The sequence below is a fragment of the Augochlora pura genome, chromosome 3, assembly GCF_028453695.1.
Source record: "Augochlora pura isolate Apur16 chromosome 3, APUR_v2.2.1, whole genome shotgun sequence".
NCBI classification, from domain to species: Eukaryota; Metazoa; Arthropoda; class Insecta; order Hymenoptera; family Halictidae; genus Augochlora; species Augochlora pura.
The window spans coordinates 21,324,810-21,345,144 of record NC_135774.1 but is presented as its reverse complement, the minus strand read 5'-3'; the positions used below and the strand labels follow the sequence as shown (position 1 = coordinate 21,345,144).

General features: G+C 36.1%; 1 protein-coding gene across 2 annotated transcripts in view; it reads right to left on the bottom strand.

Annotated features, from left to right (window-relative positions):
• Positions 1–20,335, bottom strand: part of Mnb (minibrain) — a 46,483-nt gene that overhangs the window by 19,951 nt on the left and 6,197 nt on the right. For both annotated transcript variants that reach the window (XM_078177115.1, XM_078177116.1), the window contains one exon: positions 15,681–17,119. In XM_078177115.1, coding sequence (XP_078033241.1) covers positions 15,681–15,840 — 160 coding nt within the window. In that variant the 5' untranslated portion in view covers positions 15,841–17,119. The remainder of the gene's footprint in view (positions 1–15,680; positions 17,120–20,335) is intronic.

The window sequence follows — 20,335 nt, the reverse complement described above, 5'->3', positions numbered from 1 at the left end:
TTCTTCGTTGGAAAAATCTCGAGCGGCTCGGCGATCCTAATCCGTCGCGCGTCTCGCAGCAGCTGATGCACCGGTTTCGCGGACTTTCGAAACGCGCGTAGGTCAGGTGTAAAAATTGACACGTGATCCCTAGGTGTTTATCACCATTGTCTGAAATTTTAGCATGCACCCGTGACAAATATCCGTTAGCCAAGCCGCAGAAATTTGCGAAGACAACGATCCAGCCGAACGAATGGTCGGCGAGACGAAGAAATTTCTGGGTCGTTGCGTGATCGATATCGTATCACCGGGTCCGCACGGACCCAGGCTGCGGTCGTCGGCGCGGCGGCGACGGCGGCTTGGGGTTTATCGAGCCTTGACACCTAAGAAGCCTGGGTCCACAGAAAAGTGGTTTAACCACGGGCATACACGAAGCACGTATGCACGATGTTACGGTGCATGTGATTGAGTATCCACGCAACGAGGTCACGAAGACTAACACAAGCCGTGCGATAACCAGCACGCATTCCGCTTCATTCATGTTTCCTGATATAGACTGACTTTCACCCACATACAACGATTCGCTAAAACTGCCCCCGGAGAACGTTCGCACAATGCGCGTCCCGCCTTAGGATTCTCTCGAACGGCTTCGAGCAGTCGTCACCCTAGCCAGGCAAATCAGACGTCGTCGCGACATTTATTTATAGCTGTTTGTTATGCAATAAGGGCTTCGCCGACCGAGCGATAGGTCTGCCGCACCTCACGACCAACCGATACAAACATAGCTCCGCGGCATATTTGTAGACAAAATGTTTGAAATACTATTTTAAATAAATTCTCCACGGTTTAAATAAAATAGAATTTCAAATAGGATGTCAAATTTCGGTAAATAGAATATTTTGTTTTATTAATCTACAGCCAAAGCATGGAAGAACTATTTTTTTAATAACTTGCGATGCGAATAGTTTGTTCGATAATCTACGTTCTTTCAAACAAATAAAATATTGTACTTTAAAAAGTACATACGTCATTGCATACATTTGCTATTTAACATACAAGTTTACCCAATCCTGCATGTAAGATTTAATAAATGTAATTTATCATTTTGATACAATTTTAGTATAATTAATAATAAGCCTGCCGCAATTAAAATCGGGATAATACAGACAAATGGTAAATAGTAGATTTAAATGATTAATATAAACTTTTCATGAAGTCTGAGGTTCTAAAATTCTGTACAATAAAGTAGAATTATTGTATATAATATCTATTTACTCGCGAATAATTTAAATGAATCTTTTTACTTCGTCGATTTAAGATAGCATAAATTTTTTAACTGCCGTATTCACTTCTGACGCGAACTAACAAAGTTCGTACATGGAGTTAGACAACGTTGTCCAACTCTACCATTTCACAATTTTCGGTGACAACGAAAATCTAAACGTACGGTGATGCGCACAATTATAGATTCAAAGTAACTTTTACCTTGTCACTGATATTTAAACATAAACTTAACAACTTATCGTATTTATACATGCCTGAATACGTCTACCATGTGAAATCTAGAAATATACAAACACGATACTTTGTTTAAATATCAGTGACAATGTAAAGGTTACTTTGAGCCTAAATCACACCACCGTAGATTAGAGACGTTCCTTAACATTTCCTATTACGGTGAAATCTCGAAAAAGCAAACTTCTCCAGCTGAGAAAATGTATTAGATCCACCTGTTTCCGTTAGGCTTCCTAGATTGCATATCCCAATAAGTTCTTGTATTTATCACGCGAACGAAACTATTCGCCTTTTTTTCTTCCTTTCTTCTAAGGTTTCAACATTTTGCTCGCTTCCCTCGGGTTTCGATATTGTTTCGCTTTTGTAAGGCTCTAATTTTTTCTCCCGCCATTGTAATTCGACACGATGAAAAATTCCGCACCCTAAAAAGCCCGCGCCGCGGTTTCCGTGGACTACTTACGGTGTAATACGTCACGATTTTCGTATCTTTTAATTGCTACGTTTCGTAGCACGGGCGAGACTGAAAATCGCGTGGCGTCTGAAGGGTCAATTGATCCCGATTAAAGCCCGGAAGTCTAGCACACAGCTCCACGGGTTGAGAATCTCTGCACAAGGGATCGAACCCAGACTGTTACCGGGGGCTAACGCAACTGTGAGTGTCAAGAGGACACGTGCTACTTATAACCTACTTCGTTCCTAATCTTTTATTGTTTTCGAAACGACAAACATGTTTTCATGATCGGGCCGTGAACATCGAATGTTCGCGACAATTTCCAGCCGTTTATAGACAAAACACGAGCATATCGTTGAATGAAAATTAATCCTAATTCTCCTTCCAAGAAAAATTTCGCAGAAAAAAACAGTGAGGAGTAAAAGATGAGAGACAGTGTTAAAATGAAAAATGCTACGTGTATAGTGAAACCGGTACAAATACGGTTTAGTATGAAACATGTATTCCCTGCTTATCGTTGACGCGTTTCCGTAAATTATCTCTTGCTAGAACTAACCAAAATCTACAACTAATTTCGCAGCTTTTCTGTAGAAAATGTTTCGTATGAATTTTCGATGTGACAAAGACCAAACAAAACGGTTCGGTACGGTTTTCTAATATTTCTTGAGAAGCATGCAAAATCGTTAACGAAAATCGAATTATACAATGTCAAAAATAAAATGAAGCTATATAAAATCATATCGTGCATTTTACGATATTTTTGAAATCGTCTCGCGCATGCATGAAGCTTCGCAGCTGAATCGGTAGAAAAAATAGGTGCTGCATCGATTTCTTTTCGAACGTGCTTAATTGTAAAAAATATACGTTCGAAGTATGATCTTTGATGAACAAAAACAGCTACCCTAACGATCGATTTGATTATACGAGTTCTCTGCGAAGGTTTACTAAAAAAATTTGAAAATATAACGACAAATCATCGGTATCGCGCAGTTTGAACACGAAGAAATCATTTCTGTTGCTATTCCTTCGCGGATGTTTCGCATTGTCAATTCCGCGACGCATTAACTGGCGGCGGACAAAGTAAATCGGTGCCAAATCAAGAAACTGCCTGTTTTCTCATAAAATGATAAGCAACATCCGTTGTGTTTTAAAATTGCTACCTCGGGCCCGTATGTACGTACAAGCTATTCGATATTACGTACACAATGCTATTGTTCAGATGCCAGAAGTATATGTGTTCCAATGAACGTTCATCCGGTTAACGTGAGCATTTTCATGAATCTGTATCAAGCGGACGTTGCCCGTTTACCGAATCGTCGTATCGTACACGTCGTCGATTCATCGCAAACGATACAATCTGCTTTCGAACCAATTTTAAGTTTTTTTTATTCTATTTGCTTACTTAAACGAACCCTTTCATGTTACGGATAATGAGACATGAAAATAAACGTGAAAATGTTATCGTACTACATTGATGAACTATAACGGTGTAGAATATTTAAGAGAAAGGAAATGAGAAAAATTATTGAGTGATATGTGAGAGTGAATTATTTCATTAACGGAATTATTTAAGAAGTTAAGCTTTATAAGTAGATTACTAGTAAATTTATAACAGAAACTATTGCGTCACGTTAATGTATTGAAGCATGGAAATATCAAAGGAATTATAGTAAAAAAAATGTGTATGTAAAAGATCACGTGTAAATATCTTCTAATATCTTTAATTTCAATTAATTCAATTAAATTCGATAAATTCGTGACTCTATTCTGAGACGTCCGGATACTATCGCGATTTTAAATAAAAAATCGCAGAAAATAAAATTTGGAAGCCAACATAAAGTTTTATTATAAATCTTCCGTTTCTATGGTCACAAGTATCGTCGAAGAAATCGATCGAAAGCAATTTCGTGACTATTATCGAACGCGTATCTCGCACTAGCAACCAGAAAACTCTTTTAATAGAAACATAAGATATTTGCCGGTTCAATGCCGCCTTTCAATTTCGAGAGGCTAATTCCTCTGCGCCAAATTGCCTACGATTACAATGATAACGTTTGAGTACCAACGATGTATCATAATTGGTGCGACGGGATCATAATGCATCGAATTGCAATATTAAACACAGAGTTATAAATGCTATTGTAATACTATCATCGAAAACAAATAAGCTGCCTGTATTGAAATAAACTAAGGAAACGGTCCCGCTGCACAGATAATTGCATCGTTAGCGCACCGTTTCTCTACGTGTATTCTTCTTCAATGAAATTACGCGTCTACAAGCGCGACTACACCAAGACACGCTTTCACTGGAACTTGTTTGCTTAAAAATACATCGAAGAATCGCGGTGCAAGTTTAACAGTTCGCGATTACTTCCTGCATACACCTCGTGGACGTCATTAAACTCTAAATATTTATGAGAATTAACATATTTTTCGGAGAGCAAATCGTCGGGCCGAAGTTTCCGATTTCCGTGCGACAACGACCAGCTTTTCGGGACTTTGCTGTTGGCGCTGTTTCCGGGTCGAAATCGACCCGTAGATATAATTAAAAAAAGAAAACATTCGAATTAGTAATTTTAATGGGAACGTTGATATTTGTTGCGGACTAGAAAATATCAGAGAATCTAGTTATCTTGACTACAAAAGCATTTTTGCTTCGCGTAACCAATCACGTGTCCCGCACACGTGGGTATATTGCTTTTTTTATTGAAATATTTCAAACAATGCGACGATATAAAAAAATACAACACTTGATTGAAAAAAGAATGGGGGGGATTGGAATTTTTTGTGCACACGTTTGTCGAGAGACATTAAAAAGCGAGAACAGTTTTGGAGAACATCGTCATTAGTCTTTCGATGAATATTACAAAGAATATCAGAAAATATTTCGCATGTGCGACTTGGTGTTCCATGATTAGTTCAAGATTATTGTCAATATTAATTTGTGCCTTAGTTTGTACAATGCTTCACTATTCTATTTCATATATTTTTTTATAACTTCCTCATGAAATATTCTTAAGCCCATGCTTGTTACTCTTTAATCGTTCATATCTTAATTTTTCTGTATTTTACACGTAAAATACGCCGTTGAACGGGTAAGATCGGGAACACCTTGTAAGTATTGACTCTGTGAACTGTTTGGAAGACATTCGATTGTCGATTAATATTCGATTGTAAATTAATATTCAACTGACTTTGTCCTAATGGGTTTAGTTTTCTTCGTTTCTTTTTAAACGCTTCATTCTATCATTAAAAATAAGTACGAATCAGGGGAACGTGGAAAAGCTATGTATTTTTTACTAGGTGTTTGACAATCCAGATTCCGATCGTTTCTGTTGGATAGTCCTGTGTATACTTTAATTGCCGTTCAGTGACAACTTGTCCCAGAATAAAGTGTACTCGTAAGCTAAGTTTTCTAGCGTCAACAAGAAGTATCTTTTCAACAAGTACACTCGTTATACGGAAACTCGTTGTATTATATTCATTCATAGAAACAGTAGATGAGCGACGATACCAACAAAACAGATACGTACGTGTGCACGTATAAAAGAAATTCTGTGCGGTGGTAGCAACAGTTTTCCGCGAATATCACGGGAACTAAAATAGAGCGACATTTTTTTACAAAGAACAAAGTCATTAAGAATATTGTCCTTTATAACATATTAAAAAAACCATCGAAGAATTTACGAATGTCGTGTTTTTTTTTTTTTCAAAAGAATCAGGAAAAGCGCATTATCTTTCCAAGATACCCCGATTTATATTTACCTATAACGGTAAATGAATGCGTCTTTGAAAAAGAACGATGAAAAATAAACCGCGTTCAGAGTCAAAATCGTTAAACTACGTGTTTGCCGAATGAATTTCGCCCAACTACGGCTGCGAAACAGTGCGATCTAGACTAAACAAACGCGGGCGAGGAAGAAATGATTTTGGGTAATCGATTCGTAACGAGTGGCAGGCGATAGGGGGGGAAGGGGAGGGCGGAAAGGAAGGAGGGAAAGACAGGACGGAAGGGGAGAGAGACAGAGAGCAGGAAAGACGGAAAAGGAAAAAGACTACGTGATGCGACGCAGGATTCATCCTGCGGGGCGACAGCACGCGGAACAGAGCTCGACAGGAGGAAGAAGGAGACGGACAAGACGGGACAGGACAGGACGGGACGGGACGGGACGGTGGAGGAAACAGAAGAGAGGATAAGGGCAGGCAGCATAGCAACAGAAAGACAGCTTCAAAACGAACAGTTGAGCGGTTCTGGTGCTGTTGCCGGTGGTGTTGCTTGCTGTTGCTGTTACCGTTACCGACTACGGAGTCTCGGCTGTACGACGTGCATGGGAAGAGGAAAGCAGTGGGCGAGGGAAATGAGAAGTCGGTACGCGCGCGCGTGCGAGCGAGCGGGCGGACGAGCGGGCCGCGGCGCGGGCGCGGGCGACGAGCGACCGGTCGCTCACGCTCGGCCGGCCGGGCGTGTGTGTCTGTGTGTGAATGAGATAGGGGGTGAATGCGATAGCAAAAGAGGAGAGTCGCGTATTGATCGTGTCGCACGGGGGTGGAGCAACCGCCGACCGACTGGCTGGTCTGTCTTCTATACCGGCGCGAGTTGCGTCGAGAGAACAAGACGGTAAATGCAGAGAGGAGAGACGGAGAGGCATGGAGACACAGAGAGAGAGAGAGAGAGAGAGAGAGAGAGAAGGAGAAAGAGAAGACGGAACCCTCTCTCTCTGTTTCTCTCGTTCTGTCTGTATATCAACACCATAGGCTGTAATAGAAAGTATCGAGGACGACCGGGCGAAGACGGTGTACGCCTTCGGTTGCCTTGAAATCAGGTGACCGCGACTTGCGCCGCTGGTTGTACACTGTCTTTTCTCTCTTTGACGCACATCCCCCGCGTGATCTCCTTAGGGACCAACGGAAGAAAGTGATTATTCGAGCACGCATCGATCTCGACGAGACGCCGACGCTTTTGATCTTCGCAGAATCGGCCGCGGACCGACAGCCCCGAGACTAGACGGAGGAATCACTCGAGTCCAGCCGGTTCGACGATCGCCGCGCAACCACGGTGCACGGCCTCCCGATGATCTTGCGCCAGTATCAGAAAAAAAATTACATGGACAATGCCACCACCCCACCCGCCACCCACGCTCGTCCAACCCCCTGTGCCTAACCCTCGACTGGCTGTCTTCATGTCGCTTATTCAGACTTTTGCGTTTGCCACTCTCATTCACGGATTTCTTCAGCGTACTTTTACATCGCGGGTCCGCAAGGTTGCGTGCGGAATTATTAGTTGCGAGCCAGGTGTGTCTAGGTCGCGACTTGCTCGTCGTCGTTTCAGCATTGTTGGAATTCAGCGTGGCGAGTCTGGCGGCGGCGGCGGCAGCGGCAGCGGCGGCGTCTGCTCGAACAGACAGTTTTCGTTCGATCGTGGGATCACGTTTTTAGTTGCCATTGAAAGTTGGGTCCCTACCAAGGGACGACCGTTCAAGCTACTGTCGAAAATAAGGTGTTAAGACAGCATTTTTAACCACCAGACGGCAAACCATTTTCATTACTATAGGCAATTTTGTTTATACATGATATTTTTCCACGGTTTTGATTTAATACAGTCTAGAAATATAAATTCAATTTCCTTCTTGAACTATTTCATTCAATTTAGTACAGTTTAAAGAGAGTTCCTTGATTAAACTTCTAAGGACAATTATTCCAATTAATGTAATATTCTAGGTATATTTAGGGAAATACTATTTTTCTACGTATGTACACGATATCGTTTTTTACACGGTATTTTTTTACACAGTCTTTTCGAGAACATAACTACTGTGTAAAAACGGAAATGGGTGTATGCAGTTGACGATGCCTAAAGTGACTAGCTCGGAAACGAAATTGTCAAGAACAATTTGAGAATATTTTTGTGTTACGTTCAATTTTGTAACTCCTTGCACTACAATCTGTGTTACAGGTACGTAATGATTTATAGAAAACAAGATCTGTTCATAATTCTTGTGATCCTACAATTTAATTGAACGCTAAAATATTGATGACAAGAGAACGGAATTTTATGTTGAAAAAATGAAATAACATTCGCAAATACGGTTATTCAAAAATTATCTCAAATATAACGAGATAATTTCATCATCATTTCTGGATTTTCATTTTTGTTTCGATTTAAAAGAGTAACATTTATATTTAGTGGATCATGTATAAAATCTTATATCGTGTATAATTTTGATCGTTGGTATCAGACCTCGACACATTTTAAATGACATTATTTAAAATAATATTCAAAATAACATGTTACTTTATTTTATAATTATTTGAAGCAATTATGAAAGTTAAATTTAATGTTTGGGACTGGTTTGCTCCTATTTATTTCAAACAAATTGTTGCGAAAATATTATAAAATAAAATGTTCTTGTTCGTTATTATTTACAGTACTATTTCTGCTGACCAATTCGAAATAAACAAATAACGAAGTATTCTATTATTTGAAATAACTTTTCCTCAAGTGAATCGATATTTCTTTTATTTTTGAATAACGTGACTGAAAATAACAGTTAATAATAAATTATTTCGAATAGTAATTTGTCATTTTTATTTATATCAATAATATGTTTCATTGTATAAAATATATTTTATATATACAATGTTTCATTGTATAAATTGTTAGTCGCGTGAATTGATACTAGCTAAAGAAGTTAATTTCCTTTTCGTTCAGGCAAGGGATAACAGAATAACCAGCACTACATACTGAACTTCACGAATATATCAAGGTCACAAATGGTAAAATTTATTTTATGTACCCCCTTATCACACCGTAACGATGTCATAATAACTTTATGAAGGAAGACATAATTCACTGCACTGCACGCAACACGTGCATTACAGAGTGTGTTGTCCAGGACTTTGAGCGTGGAAAAAGACTTCCTGATAATTACTGGTTCGTAATGCAATCAACTTCATAATCTTCAATTAAACATACATGAACGTATATTCGATTGTTCAAAATTCTGGACGCATTTTAAAACTGAAGATACTGTATTTTGAAAGAATGAAATCATACAATTAAATATATAAATTCCGAGTAATTTTCGTGACAGTTTTAATACTTTCAACACGTTACTAATTCAATTTACGTGTGTAAAATTTTTTATAAAGTACTTTAGTGAGCAACTGAGTATGTTAAACTACTCTTCAAAGTTCACAATAGAAAAGCTATTTAGCTGCGGATCACGAAAAGTAATTGTAAGTAATAGTGAATGTAAAACTTTCTGGATTTCATCCAAGGAATAATATGCGCACAGTATTTCATAGTTGTTTATTTCTGTTAACATTTTGTCAAACTTTTATAAGTGGCGCTTGCTCAGTTCGCAGCTGTACCTTCTGATTTATTTAAATTTAGAACTTTACTTTATTTTCTGAGTCCGATACGAAACGAACACAAACGGTTTTACGCTTTGCAGGTTCAATGGCTGCCGGTGTCGGTTCCTAAATCGAGAAATACAAAATGAAGTTAAGTTGAAAGAGGAAGACAAAGAGATGATCGTGGGGAGACAGACTGCCAAGTCGAAAATACATATCAGTCAGTAGCCGACCGAACAGTCCAGCCTAAAGTCTTTGAATTTTTCGAGAGTCGCCGATCAGGTATCAGTCCAAAAATGGATCCCGCTATGCTATTGCCAACGTGATTCGCTGCTTATAAATCCGACTTCCTATTCTCTCGTCCACGATACATTTATTTTGTTCGGGTACACTTCGTTGTTAATAACAATACTATTCAATCATAAATTACGCGTGTAGAAATTTTCCATTTTCATTGGAAACTGTTTTTATCGATACGGCCAAATTATTTCATATTTTAGAGAATCTTTAATATTTAAATAATTAGAAATACTATTTATCAAGTAAGTTAACTACCATAAACCAAAAAATATTTGTAATAGTATTTACTTCACCGTCGATCTTGAAAGTGTATTTAATGATTTTGTGAAACTTTGTAATTATTGTATGTAACAATTGTTTGTAACGGTCGTAACTAATGATTATATATTTGATGGTTGTTAAAAATATCATTACATAAAATATTATAAAACGAATTGGTATTAAATATTTTTTATTGAACCTTACGTATTATTGTTGCTAATAGTGTAAAATATTTAGGAACTATCATTTTTAGCAAGACAAACTTTAGCAGTATTTTACAGTTCTTATCCTTTTAAATGATTGGAAATAAGTATGAACTAATTTATTTTATAGTCATCTACAGTATTATAAGACACAAATAATTAAATTTAAAATAATAGAGTTCCTTCTTCGAGAAACAAAAATATTTAGACGTCAAAGTTTCGTTTGAAGGCCTTCATATTTTTACAAAAGCATTTTTAAACAACTGTAACACTGCAAGAGTATTGATATCGCTTTACATGCTAATATAGGTCAATATAAAACAGTTTCCACGTTCCCATATTTTTATGAAACTAATTTAGTCTTACAATTAGATTCACTGCATTTCTAAATGCAAGTGCGCGACTCACAATCAGCGGCTGACGTGCGAATAACGCGCCGTTCCCAGCAGATGGATTTCTGCTAGAACCGGCTGCAACTAAAGGCTCAAATTTGGCCTGCTATAAGGCAATAAACTAATCTTGCATATTATATACTCAATAATAATTTAACATTTTACTACCCCTTTCTATGCGTTCCCGCAAACCACGTATTAAATAGCGGAGTAGATACAACAAAACATGAAGAATAGAAATATAATACAACTAGAATAGGAATATTCATATTTATGGTAATCATGACCAAAAAGTTATCTAACTGACTGTTCTTCTAATAGTACTAACTCCTTAAAAAATTATTCAGAAAAGAATAATAATTCTATACATATTTTAATAAACTGTTTGAATTAATGCAATATGACGAATTCTTTTAAAATCATTATTTAAAATAAAATTATCGAGCTTCACCTACAGAAAAATAAATAAATAAAGTGTTAAACCAAAAACGTGGGAAACGATTTCTAGTTTATATCTCATTTTTTATATTCCATTTCTCCTTGCATCTCACTTGTATTTTTCTGAATGTTACAATTGTTCTTTTTAATTTCTCTTTCTATCGCTTACTTTTGTTTAAGCTTTGTTGTACCAACAACTGTCTTTATACATTGTTACTGGACGATATAAATCGTTGATCTTGTCTCACTTTAGCGACAATACGCTATTATTCAATTTATTTTCTGTTTGCTAAGAATTTTCTACGAACCCAATTTAAACAATTCAATGAGACAATCACATAGTATCATAGATACAGTTTTGGTATGGAAACTAACTTTGGAATTCCAAACTGCAATTCGCATATACAATATTTTGTTATCGATTAAAAGATTTTTTGCTATAATCCACAAATCAATGTAATGTATACTTGGAGTAATAAATAAATAAAAAATGAAAGATTCTTTATCCGCGTATAGCGTAATAAATCGAAATGTTGTAATTCTTTGTCGAAATATAAAAGTTCATGCTGCTGCTAAAACAATTTGTACGTTATCCCATGAATTTATTATGGGCAACGTATACGGACTGCGTCACATTATAACTGGAATCCCTTTCCTTATACTCTCACTTACAGATTGGTATATATTTAATAATTGACATTTTATAATTTATTCATCAGAAATCGAATGCATTGTAATTACTAAAACCGAACTATAGCCATATAATAACTGCCGGAATTAATTATAAAAGGGCCAAATGCGTTATTCGATCGTCAATGAGAACCATAATAGAAACTGCTAGTAGCGTTGGTCGCGCGACGGTTTAAAAACATCCTGTAGAGGTGCAGAGGTCCGCTTAGACTATCTCGTTTGGGCAACCTCGGTTAGGGTACCTTCCGACCGTCACCGGTACTTTTCCATTGGCCGGTCTTTTCTGAAGACTGCCAACCTGTAAACTCCACTATGCACGCTCGTAGGACTGCTAACGGCTCTCCCCGAGGAACGACCGGAAGTGAGAAGCAAGTTCTACTTCTAATCACATCCCTTGATCTTTGCCGTTTAAAACAGTGTGTCTGAATTTTGAAAATTTCACCGACCAATTAGCACTGATTAATAGAACGAATGGAAATTATTTACTTTAACGATTCTTCATTGATTCTGACGACCTCGAAATCTGATGCGAGCAACATAGTTTCGAGTAACTTTTTCCCCCCATGCAGGCTGCCGACGTTCGGCCTTGGTTTCCCAGACATTTGCAAAAATCTTTATTAAATGTTCACTTTAGGAGAAGCAGCTCCGTCTTCGACGGCCTTGAAATACGTTGTCAAGAACAGTGAAGTTAAATTTCGACTGTAAAGGATTAAGAGAAGTAATTACAATTTTGTAATTACAATTAGAAGTCAATTACAATTCTGTAATTACAATTAGAAGTCAATTACAATTCTGTAATTACAATTAGAAGTCAATTACAATTCTGTAATTCCGAGTACGTAGATCTAATTTCATAATTCTAATTTTGTGATTTTTCGTGCGCGTAAATTCCTATATTTTCTAAATCCTGCACGAATAAATAATCACAAGCAGTCGTATTGTGCATTTAATTATACTATGAAATAATAAATATTCCCGTGTTCTGTATTCGATGAATTTAGGATAATACAGCATTTCTTATTCGTTATCTAATTAAATAAGGAAATATTTTCTTTTTATAATAATAAGTAAATCACTTGTAATTGTACAATTATCAACTGTGTTCAATATTTATGCAAATATATAATGTACCGTTCTAAAACGAATCCAATTATGAGGAGTAGATATTTTTAAAAATATCTAATGGAATTGACATTGCACTTTTGCAAGCTATTTGTTCATTTAGTCGCTTTTTAATTAAATGAATAATTGAGTCTTCTGCGAGACTTGTCCGTAACGCTTTCAGCGATCAAATAGACTAATAGAGAAATGTCTCCTGGCCTCGACTGCCCTAATAGCAGACAAATGTCATAATTCACAGCAGCAACATGCTTCAACTCGGCTGTCATACACACAACATGAATTAGAGGTATTAAAAACATAAACAATTAATTCAGTATTATTTACCGTTTTGTGGAAATAAAAAAATTACGAATAATTCACTCTTGCGAGCGCAAGAAGCTGTGATTCGAAAGTTTAAAAAAATTTGTATGAGTAGCTTCTAATTATTAGTTTCAAGAAGATATGTATTTAAACAAATATACATATTTCGACTTCCTTTCTAATTGTAGCATAATTTTCCATACGCTCAAGAATCTTGCAACTCCGCTATGAAATTAATAAATTCACGTAATGCATAAATACACGAGATAAGCATTATATAAATTGATTGCCTAACGCAGAATGCGAATGTTATTAATGGCTTCGTTTTATGTTTAAGTCAATGATTACCGAAACTGATAAGTCAAATGTTCTATGAATCGCGACTCTTTTCAAATAATACACAAAGTTACGAGAATTATTGTAAGAGTTATTCGAATCGGTTGAATGTAAGATTCGATAAATTATCTTGCTTGAGCAAACAATCGACACAGGAAGTCGCGATGAGTAAAATCAAACACAATTGCTCAAGAACTTTGTGTTTAAACGCTATTACAAAATCATTTTTTTCCAGAAACTCAAAGATTCGATCATCTTTAGGTATAGCGTTTTCATTTCATTTTCAGATTACATATGTTTTGCTATCTACCAAAATACTTTCCTTATCAAAATACATCAGCTTGGATCAATATCTTTTACTTAGCTACAACAATTTTGACAATTTATTAATAATATGTTGTTAAACCAGCCGACAGGTATGCATTGTCTAACGCATACTGTACAGCCGTAAGAAAGTAGCAGAGGGAATCAGACCTCGTTCCAAATGAGCTAATGGCGAGTTCGAACCGAGTCATCGTTGGTATATTGGAAGAATTTATGATAGTCCAACATAAAAAAAGATCGCAAATTAACAGTTCGAATGCAGAGTACTTCAGATAGCTGTGATCAGTATAAACGGAATAATTTTCATCGTATTCTATTAGTGTTCGATCGATTGCACAACGTACAATCAAAGTATTACCATAATTCGTCACTTGTGTTACATTAATTTGAAATCATCTAAAAGTAGTATTCTTCAGGGTATAATATTGGTTATCAACGTGTATACGATGTAAAAACTATTACTAATTATTAAACGTATTTTTGAGGCACGTACGGTCAATCGGAAAAGTCTTTAAACAACATTTAGAACAGAGTATCCTGTTTAAAAGTGAGACCACATTTCAAAATATACCAAACGTCATATGTACTTTTTTACAACTTAGACAACTTTTATGAGTTATTGACAAATTTTATGTGATAATGAAAATATAGGTTTTATGTAAATGATTGTAGTTCTTCACGATTTTCAGGAAAAACTTGTCAATTGGTTCTGCATCAACCAATTTCAATGAAACTTTAATACACTAACCCTTGTAACATAAAGCTCAAACAGTTCGAGCCGATATTTAATAAATTATTCTGTAATCCATACCGATAATTTTCCCTGAACACTTATGTGCGTCCTTAGCACTGAACAGGATAAACTTCGGAAACCTGTTAACTTGTGAACCTGTGAACGCGAGCGCAACGAACAGAGAAACATAAAAGATAGCTGAAACGAGAGCATCAAACGGTCCCGAAGAGCAACTGTTAATAACTGTTATATAGAGATGCCGGTTAAAACAGCAAATAACTATTACCAAAGGCCGAAAACTTAATCCGTATCGGTTTCGGTTATGGTCTCCTCCATTCTATTGATTCTAATTATAAAGTATTGCAGGTGTAAGATTGTTATCGTAGGGTAATATAAATATTGTATGAATACCACAATATCGAGGGAAAGCAATTAATAATTATAATAATATGTACATTAAGTGAGATCAATTAGAAAAGAAACTACTTATATATAAAATATTATTAGAATGGTTAAAAAGAGTGTGAGATACGAATATACTTCGAGCATTGTGTAACATGGATAAGTTGTATAAATGAAAATTATTGTTGGTCTCTCGTTTTGTCTCTTACTTATCGCTGAAAATTTTTCAAAATGATCCTGCATCAATAAAATACAGTTTACAGCTGTTACAAGGCCCGATATAAACTCGAAAAAAGGCGGTTGTAAGACCAATGTAAGTAGCACAACCGAAACCGATGTTAACAGAAATCGGTCCTTTATAACAGTAACTGAAAATGCCGACTCTTCATGATTAGATTGTGGACTTTCTGCAAAATAAAAATGATCTGCATCAATAATAAGTAGCAATTGTCATTTGGATCGCATTATTTCTTTCTTTATCAATATTAACTGTACTACGATTTCTTTCACAGCTACTTTGACTGGCACTTCTTCGTCCTTAATACTTTGCCTGATAGAGCAAGACAATTGTTTGGACATTTTAAACAAGACAATTTCTTGTTTATGTATATGTATATATTATATGTACTATATTATACTGTATATATGTTAAGAATAATGTATTAACATCCTTGAACTCCTAATATAAACTCAATTCTTAAAGCTTTCTACTGTTTCATATTTGTTCCACTAATTACTTTCATAGATGCATAAATTCCACAGTCTATTCATGACTGTTCAAAAGACCAGGATCGAAATTATACCAGTTTTCAAGCCCTTGCAGCTGGAAGTCGGTGTTGATCGAAAGTAATAAAGGCATGATTTTGAGTAGGTATACTCACATTGTTGCTTGTGCCTGGATTCCATAAGGATCATTTGTTCGTGTTTGTGCCATGCAGCATCGGTAGTATCTGTCCCCGTCATACCCCTCGCAGCTGCAGAGGGTGGTTGGATACCCCCACGGCCCCCGCCGCCTCCGCCCCCGCCGCTTCCATACTCCATACCAGCGGCACCCTTACCCTTCCCTCCCACCCTTTCACTTCTGCCCACGGCAGCCTTCAGACGCTCACAACATGGGGCACGCCAGCCCTCTCAATACCGCTTCACAGCGCGAACCCACTCTCTCTCTCTCTCTTTCCTTCTTTTGCCTCTTCTACCACTGCACACTGCCCCTCTCTTCCTCTTCCTTCCTTCCTTCTTTCCTTTCTCTTCGATTCTTCTCTTCCTAGGTGTTCTTTTTAACGGTCTCTATTTCTTCTTGCTTTCTACTCTCAATTAACACACCCTCGGCTTCACGACTTTTCCTTGGTCTTGTCACTGTGCTTGTTCTTCTTCTTGTTCGCTGAGTTCTCTTCCTTTCTGCCTTTCTGTCTTTATATATTACTCTCGTTTGTAGGATATCTTTCTGCGTTCCTTTTTCCCGCACACTCGTTTGCTCTTTCTCTCACTCGTTTACTCAATTTCTCTCTCTCTCTCTCTCCCTCTCCCTCTTGCTCTCTCTCTCTCTCTCTCTCTAGTTTTCTCTTGACTCTCCACGAAGACTTCTCAGTGCATTCAAATCTATACTAAATCACTATTCCTGAATACAATTGCTCTAGCTGCAGAAGGAACACAGTTGAATTTTGGATAAAGAACGTGGAAACGAGACCCGTTAATCGTAACGCTGTATCCCTTCTTCTTCTTCTTCCTCTTCTTCTTCTTCTTCTTCTACCGTCTTCTGTCGCCACTTCCTGTTTCTCGATTACCAAGTGATCCACCCCTTTCACGCGATCTTCTAGGAGAGAGAGGGAGAGAGAGAGAGAGTGAGAGAGAGAGAGAATGAGAGAGAGTAAGTCCTCTGAACCTTCTTCCGTTCAAGGACTTCTAAACGTCTTCTTGCTCGCTTCCCTTCGTTCCGGCGTAGATGTATCGCCTTTTCTCTCATACGAAAAATAACTCTTATTTACAGACAAGCTGAGTCTTTTTTCTTTTTCACTCTCTCTCTCTCTCCCTTTTTATTACACGATCCACGAGTGCGTATACCCGTTTTCGGTCACTCCTCTCCCGTCCGGTTCCTCTCGTCCGCGAGTTACTTCCCGTCCTTTCGATTAAACTTGGTTTAGCGTCTCGCAACGATGCGGCGGAGGTTCGCTCTATTTTCTTCACCTCCTTTCTTTCCTCTTTCCTTTCTATCGCTACAAGACGCTACGTCTCTTCTTGCCCCGCAAATTTTCTTTCCGAAAGCAAGATCGATCCCTCACTCGGTTTCACTATCAGCATCCATCATCCTCGATGTTGGTGTCTGCAACCAAAACACGATAATCTTTGGTTAATTTCAGTGTCATCACGTAATATAATTCATCAGCGCCCGTGTCTCGATACTGTAACAACTACTTCTGCGAAGGTATTTCCAACCTCTATCGCTATCCTCATTCTTTGTTTACCAAACTACGAATTTGGAAATAAGCAGACAAAATGCAGAATAGTAAAAACATATAATAAATTTAAAATACTGATTCACTTTTCTGCTCTTTAAAGTTTTTAAGAAATAAGGAATGAGTAGGTTAAATGTAAAATAGTAAAAACATTTAAAAATTTGAAAATATTCTGTCATTATTTGTTGCTCGTTAAAATCGTTGAGAAATGAAATACACGTCGGCAATTCTTATTTTGCATGAAAATACGCGGTCTATTTATTAATCTGGAATTATTAAAAATCCAATCTCTCGGATGTCAGAGATCCAATGTACATCGTTTATGCGACGGAATGATTGCTTAATGTGTAACAATACAGACAGTGTCTAAAATGCACTGAAATTGAAGAACGTGTCGTAACGTTGATCAGACGATCAGTTGAAAAGTTCAGAGAGGGCGAAGAAGGAAAATACTCTACAAACTTTTTAAACTCTGCATTGTAAATCTCGACGAACAAAAACTGTGCAAACACAAGATATACAACTATGCATTGAAACCATTTATTTTGTTTTCTAAGTAACAATGATCTTTTCTTACACTTTTACACCAAATTCGAGGTAATATATTTTGATAATTGTGTAACTCTAACAAGTACATTAATAGAGCAGCGTGTTGATGTTTCAAAACAAATTCAAGAATATGAAATGGTAAGGAATTTTAGAACGCGAGAACGCGAAAATAAATGCGAATTACAAAAAGTGTACATACTTGAAACTATGTGTTAGTTAATAAACATTTCAATTCTTACTGTTACACATCATTTTCAAATATTACGAATTTATGCAAAATACGAATCGAATATAAATTTCATCGAATTTTCTCGAAAGTGATCTTGTTAATATATATGCATAATTATAAATGAAATATTAATACAGGTACTTATTCTACCTTCTAAGGATAATAAGTTCAGTTCTTCAGAAATAAGTATACAAAATGTCTGCCCATCTTATGACTAATTTAAATATGGTCATTGTTCATACAGTGTACTTTCTAAATATGTGATCATAGCATATTGCAATGCAAACATTAAAAGGATCTATAACAATTTAATTTCTTATAAAGTATTTAAATAGAATTATTTAAATTCTTCAAAAATAAAACCAAATACCCCAAGTTAATCATAATTAACTTTTCTATAATAATGTGTCCGATATATACAATTAGAAACAGCATAGAATCAATTTTATCCACTTTGGGTTCCAAATGATAATAATAATGGATGAAGTAACTCTCCAGATGATTATTACAAAAATACACTGTTCCCCGGTTAAGCGTACATTTGAAGCTTGTCTAATATCTTATAGACGGGGACGGTAGCCATTTTGTAATTATCAGATCGGGCTTAGTCGAGCATGAACATAGATAAGAAAAACGAGATAAATTCTGTACGGGACTCGTTGAACAATTTCCGGTACTTCAAAGCATGCCGACGTATCCTGTCGTTGTCTCAATTATTAATCCACAATAAGTTCTTTCTACTTCTCATTACATTTTTCCGAACCAGTTATCGATATTCCAATCGAGTTCTCTTCATAACAAGTTTAAATCTTGTACTTCCATTGCACGTGATTCAATCTACTATGAAGGAAATGTATATTAAATATTCTGTATTTTGAAGACACGTTTCATGAAATAATAAGTAAACAAATTTTATGTTTAATTAGTCAATAATAAAATCGACGTAACAACAGCAGAGAAATGTATTTATATATTAAATGTAATATAAAAAAAAAGTAAATAGGAATTATTTGAATAAGCTTCTGATAATTATATTTAATTTCGCAGTATGTGTACATGCAAAATAATTTCAGACGTTATCGAACTCCGATTAATTCAGATGTTTTTTGTACGAAGATTCATTGTCAAAACTGATTCAACCAAGCAAATTTGTAAATTTATATTTTATATTTGATCTTCAAACGTTATTATTCAACGGTTATAGTTTCGTAAAAAATAACTTTTTCGCATATTCAAAACTATCCCCATCCCTTCTCCAACCCGTTTGCAACTTCTGAACTGTTTCATTTGGACTAATTACAAATTTGTACAAGCCTTGAAGTGTCATTCGTCGTCAGCATGAAATCATTAACCACTTCTACATATCGCAGTGTACACGTGTTCTATGAATGACGTTCAATGAACTTTTGATGAGATCGATATATGTATTTGTAAATAGTCCGACAAATGGAAGCTGAGTTAGGAACTGATACTCTTATAATCCGGGAAAAAATTTGTTACACGTTCATCCATCTTTAACCCTCGCAGAACAGACACGTTTGTTGTCTAAATTACAACTTAAATTAATCGAATTTAATTTAAGGTGAACTCTGCTGACGATCATTGAGATCCCTACTTTGTTCTGTAGACAATGAAAGTATAAATTCTACAATATACAATAATGATATATCGACAAATCAAATGCTAAGCTAATAAATAATGTTGTAAATAATACTTATAAAGAATGAAAGTATTGAACATTATAAAATTATATTAAATCTGTACACAGTCATATGTATACAAAAAATATATAAGGTACATTATCACAAGATTTTCTAAACAATTAAATTTTAAGAATACACAAATGATACGTTTGTGTACTTATGTACCTATCGGAACTTTATGTGTTTCTTTGTCAATTTCCACTATATTTGTATATTAAACAGCAGATTATAAAATATCTTATTCGTATGTTGTGTACGAATATAACAACATTTGCATGTATCAACATACATATTAAACTATTTGTAACAATTTTAAAATTAATTTTCTCAAAAGTACGACATAAATACATTTATTGATCGTAAATGAATGTATCTGTTTACGTTTTTGACCACAAAAGAAGAAAAATAGTAAATAATTAATTTAGTCTATCAATTTGTATCATAACTATACTTTACATCATTCATTTATTTCATTGGTCAATATTATTTTCTAAAAATTTCTTCCATTTTCATTAAGAAACAAGAACTTGTTTAGTTCTAAGTAATTCGGAAATCTTTTCCCCAAAGTTCTTTGAGGCCCACCCCCCCCCCCCCCACCCCGC